At 46.3% G+C, this 5,772-nt stretch overlaps 1 protein-coding gene across 1 annotated transcript in view; it reads right to left on the bottom strand.

Annotated features, from left to right (window-relative positions):
* The window catches only part of PMEPA1 (prostate transmembrane protein, androgen induced 1), a 7,476-nt gene extending 7,409 nt beyond the window's left edge, over window positions 1-67 (bottom strand). Inside the window, 2 exon segments of the mRNA XM_009074305.1 lie at window position 1; window positions 3-67. The exon segment at window position 1 is cut by the window's left edge and continues 81 nt beyond it. Of these exon segments, the coding sequence (XP_009072553.1) occupies window position 1; window positions 3-31 (30 nt within the window). The 5' untranslated portion in view covers window positions 32-67.
* Between the last annotated feature and the right edge of the window lie 5,705 nt (window positions 68-5,772).

Below are 5,772 nucleotides of genomic sequence, written 5' to 3'. Positions count from 1 at the left end.
GACACGTGATCACCACCACCATCACCATCATCACCACCACGATTATGATTATCTGTACAAACTCCAACTCCGCTGCAAGAGAGACAGACAGACAGACTTAGAGCCAGCAGGAAAAGCAGCGTGTAAATGAGCACGAGAAGAGCTAACGACACTGTCGCATCCTTCCCCTTAAAGCCCTTGCACGTGCCTATGTGGGCTCTGCATGCTTTGAGCCCAGATACTTACTTAACAAAAGCCTCATTAATTCACTTTTTCAGTGTCACAGAAGTGTCTCTAGGAGGGATCTTTAAAGACAATCTACAAAGCAGAGTGTTTCCAGGCTACAATGCAGACAGACTCCCCAAAGCCCTCCTGCTGCAGTGTGCTGGATGTCCCCACCAGGTACAAAACCAGCAGCATCTCAGTGTCTCATGTGCCTCACTCAGGGCCACAGAGCTGTGAACTGACACAATTCATCCTAACGAAACAATTTAGCTAAATGCAAGCTAAATTCAGGCAATTCTCTTCCCATCACCACCACTCCTTCCACCAGACAGGACCAGACTGAAGACCTCCTCATCATACCCCTACACCAGGCACATGTCCCCTCTGTCCTGGGGGTCAGACAGGGAGGCCCATGGGATGGCACAGCACAGCAGGCACCAGCAGCCTCCCTCTCTCCAACACTGGCCCATCCACCACAAGAAATAAGCAGGGAGAGCTCCTGCTTTTCGGTGAGACGCCAGATGGGTGCAATGAGTCTGCCACGGGAGCTCCATCCCGGAGCTCCAGACATCCCTCGGCTCAGGGCTGGGCCAGCTGACAGTGGCAGCTTGAGTGGCTTGAACTGGCATAAAGGAAAACTGCCAAAACCCCTCCAAACAAACAAGAACAAGCAAACAACAGACTATCCGGTTAACTCTGCAGACACTTGGCAGGAGGCGGTAAGAAACCACTCCTAAAATTTCCTAAGGAAATAATTCCTCACACCTCTCTGAGGCTTAGGAAAATTGAGTACTGCAGGCAAAAGTAGCACTGGGTCATTTCCATGAATTTGGCACCCAAGGAGTACACACTGTCCCCAAACCACTCAGTCACTCCCCCCAAACCTCCTCGTACCAGCAATGCCCAGGGCTGGGCAGCAGCAACTCCAGGGCTCAACAGAAAGGAAGGCTCAGACCAGCAAAATTCAATAGTTCTGGAGATTTACACTTTGTTTCCTTCTCAGTAGGGACAGCTATAAAATCCAGCTTGGGAAAGCCATGCCCTAAGCTACCATGGATGCTGTCACCCATATTTCATCTACAGACACACGCGTATGTATCTGCTACCATGGATGCTGTCACCCATATTTTATCTACAGACACACACGTATGTATCAGTAGGTACACAGAAAGGCACATCAGCCCTCCAAGGACAGCATCACACCACTCCTACCAGCTGGGGTGGCTTCTGCTGAGTCAGGCAAATTTATTACTTTTTTTTTTTAATGGAAAGTTTTCTCCTGACAGGTGGCATTTGAGTGCCAGTAAAAGCAAATAAATGTCAAGAAAACAGTCCAGGTGGTGAGTGCTGCCAGTTACCTTGGAGCTCTTTCTGCTAAACAGCAGCTATTTCTGCCACTGCCCAAAATGCTCAACCAGCTCTGCCCACTGCCTGCAGAAAGCAGAATTATGCCTTGAAAGCAGGAGCCTTATCTGGCACTGAGAGTTTGATGTATGAGGAATTTGGAGTCTGTGTTCTTCCAGTACCCCTAAAATGCAGCTGCCTCTGCACTGGAAGGATGTACATGGGCTGGGAAGAGAGGGATTAAAAGCCAAATATTGCAAAGGAATTTTGCCTTAGAAATGCCTTTTAGCTAAAGGCATCTTCTTAAAAGAGGAGCTCTGGGTCTTCCACAGCAACCCCAGCAAGATGCCCAATGCCACCACATTCCCAACAATCTGATCCAGCCCAAAGCAGCAGCAGAGCTCACCCGTGGTGACCAAACCCAAGAGCTGACACTGGTGCCCTGTGCTGGAGGAACTGGCTCAAACAGCAGCTCATTCCTTCTAAACACAACTCATATTAACCAGACACATAAACACCCCAAAACTTAAAGGGTTGGGAAAAGAGGATGATGCAAAACCGTTTAAACAACAGCACACTGACTCTTCCCATGTCACCCTGTTATGCAGGACAGCCCAAAGCCATGTCCAAGTGCCAGCTGCACCCAGAGCACTGAGAGCATCCTTGCTGACCACCCAACCAGCAGGTTGAAGCCCCAGCATCCTACCCAGGCATGAGATGCCCCACAACTCCCCCAGGTGCTCTCCAGGTCATCCAGGAAGAGTCAGATCCCAGGGGAGCACTGACCCAGAGCTCCTGTGCCTCACCTCCCTGTGGGCAGCAGAGCAACCACCCACTCTGGGTGCAGAGCCCATTTTTTTTACCCAGAATTCATTATGGAAAAGAAAAAACAAAACCCCAAGGTTTTTAGGAAGATGAGTCACTTCAGCCTCAAAATGCAGCATGTGCTTTGGCCACAGTAAGAAAACACAAGACAAAATATAAATGAAACCAGTGATGGAAAACTTCCTTTTCTGTTAGAGGGGGTTATATTTCTGAAGAAAAACAAGACCTAAGTAGTTGTAAAGGAAAGTTTCTTTCCTAGGACAAGAGGTCCCTTAAATGAACTAAACCTTGCTAAATTGGTCCTGGTACTTTGGTGACACAGGTGAAGTTTGGGCCATCAGGAAGTCCTACACTAATTCCTTCCTAGGAAGGAATACACACAAGATGGGTCACTTACAAATGACTTAAACCAGGCTTCCTGCACACACACACAAAGAACCTGCAGAGCCTGATGCAGAAGAAAGAGTGGGAATCCCATAAGGATCTGGGACAACACACTGGTGTCTCATCCATCCCCATCCAGCCCTTGATGCCCTGGGAATCCTGTAATTGGGGTATTACAAAACACTTGCCAAGAGGTGCAATAGGAAGGCACAGTATGACTACCAGAACAAAGGGGACACTGTTTCCATCAGGGATGCTCCTCCTGCCCCATCTCTACCCCCAGCCCAGGCTGTGAGGAGCAGCTCAACCTCTCCATGGCCAGGAGCAAACCCCATTCCACATGCTGAGGTGAGCTTTAATCCCAAGAACATTCATGTTGCCCAATCTGGCCTTTGGAAAAAATAAAGTAAAAGTCAAACCAAACTAAAAAAATAGTCCCACACACTCAATTTGTGCTTTTCATGTTTCAAAAGACTCATACCCACTCGAGGCACCAAAGTTTCTGCCAACACTCCCTCTGTTTTAACTTGTCTTCATGGGCTTCATTTGCAGAGGGAGAAAAAACAAACCAACACACTGGAAAGCTGGATATACTCAGTAAGATTTTATCCAAGAGCTCAGTCAAACTAATGAAGAAAGATCATTAAAAACCCAAACTTTGAGTTAATACATTATTATACAAGTGCAATTCAGCTGCTATGCTAATAAAGAGCCTTTGGGGAATGAAAAACAAGCCAAACTGCAAAGCACATAATTTATAATTCTACTGGTATTCTTAAAAACACACACACAACAAAACCAGAAAAAAAAACACAACACCACTCGACACATTTTGTATTTGGCTTCCTAATCATTGTCACTTTTCAATTAGAAGAGACCTCATTCCATTTCTCTCTGTAATTTTCCCCAAGGGAAGTGTTATAAATGCACTAGGCTTTACAAGATGGGCATATTCCGCCTCCGAATGCAAAGCAAGGTCACACTAATTTAATTTTGCATAATTTTTATTCCAGAATACGTTTCAAACTAACAGGTTCAGACATCACATTTAAGTGGCACAACCTGCTTTGCTGTATCCTCTGTCTAGACGTGGCAGCTCCAGAGCTGGTCAGTGTGCGTGCAACTGTTTTGCAACTAAGCATTTTTCCCCCAGATTCACACCATCCTCAACCTGGGTATTCGTGATCAAGGAAAAAAAAATCACTTGTCATGTCCCATTCTTCACGTTCACTGCTCGCTTGGCTACTTCAAACCACATGTGGCTTTCAACAAGGGTTTTGGGGCATATTACAGCGATACATTAATGAGTGGTCAGAGACTGCTGCTTCCCACAGCCTGCAGGCTCCACTCTCCTGCTCAGAGGTGTATCTGGAGGTTCCCATCCTGGGCTGCTGACTGTGGACCAACACCACAATGTTCTAAAGTGCTTAAAATTTAGCAGCTGGTGCTGATGTGGGGGCACCTCACTGCCTGGTCGTAGTCCCCGCACCAAAGATCCCATTTGACAGAAGCAGCTGCAGGAAGATGCAACTCAGAGCTTCCTCCTGTGCCTATGAACAAAATACTTGGCGCCCACAGGTTGAAAATTCATCAGTACTTTTCCAAGGAGGGACAGTGATTTGAGGTGATGGTGATGCTCAGAGCGCTGAGCCTCTACACACCCTCATGGCTCACCATGGCAAGGGGAAGTGAGGCTGGAGACACTTGTAATGCATTGCCTTCCCTTTTACAGCTACACTACAGTTCATAAAAGGCTTACTATAAACTTTATTAATGCTCTTCCTTCCACACAGAGTATCTCTGTGGAAGACAAATGCTCCAAACCACCAGCAAGTATAAAGGAGAAAAAAAACCAACAACCCCAAACCCTTTACTTTGCTGCAATCATTGCAGGTACTTCAGCTATCACTTACAGGTGGACAGAAGAGCTTTCAGACAGGGGCTCAGCCAAGATGACCTTTGCTTTCAGCCAGGTATAATACACATCTGCAGGTCAAACCAGTTACTGTAAGCTTCAATTACAATTTCTATATATACTGGAATTGTGTATCCTGCGAGAAGAAGTGAAATTACTCAGGAGATAATGGCTAAGCTGAACAAATGTGGCTGCACTAGCCACAAATCCTAAGGAAAAAAAGTTTATAAAAAAGTTCCAGTCATCAAAAATGCTGCAATGCACCATGCTAAAACCCAGGTCTGTTCTGCTGAGACTAAATTAAAGCAAGCAGAGAATCCCCTGCAGAATACTTTGCTTCTCCTATGTTCACTTTCACTTCCTCTGGGTATTTTTCTCATTAAAAACCCCTTGGCTCTGACTTGAAACATTGCTGGGACAGCTCAAGTATGATGAATCTGATCACAAGCTCACACAGACTACCCAAAATATGCTCTTAAGCATGTGGAGAACAAACTCCTGCTGCTGATTTCATCTTCTGGTGGACATCAGCTGGTGTGAGGCAACCCAGACAGGGGGAGATACCTCCCAAACAAGCCTCACTGTTCAAAGTTAATCAGCCAACAATTAATTATTACCCAGGGTAGATGGGACATGCCCCTCAGCTTCTGGATGCTCTCAAGACAGCCCCTTAGCATCACAGGCCCATTATCACTTGTTTTATTAGCATTCTTTGGGAGAATACATCTAAACCTCTGTTTTGAGGCTGCTCCATGTGCCTGACAGAGAGGAGAGCTAGTAATAGAGGCACAGCCTCCACCAGGCTTTGGGAGCTCTGTGCACAGCCCCTTCACCACAGGGAAACTTCCAACATTGCCACAGCATCTGCAACAGCACAGCTTACAGAAAAGGTAAAAAGTGGGTTTGCAATGAAAGGTTTCCCCTAATCTAGAAACTGATGTGAATCTGAGTAGCAGAAAAATCCCAAAGGAAGTGAGTAAGAGTCAAGGAGACTAAAAAAGGGGCTGAGAACGCAGATTTTGCCATTTCAGAAGTTTCAGAGAACTGTGGGAACAGCATTTCCCCCTGAATCACCGTGTGCCATCACTGCCACTGTACAT

The sequence above is a fragment of the Acanthisitta chloris genome, unplaced genomic scaffold (assembly GCF_000695815.1).
Source record: "Acanthisitta chloris isolate BGI_N310 unplaced genomic scaffold, ASM69581v1 scaffold2825, whole genome shotgun sequence".
NCBI classification, from domain to species: domain Eukaryota; kingdom Metazoa; phylum Chordata; class Aves; order Passeriformes; family Acanthisittidae; genus Acanthisitta; species Acanthisitta chloris.
This window is presented reverse-complemented; position numbering and strand designations above follow the sequence as displayed.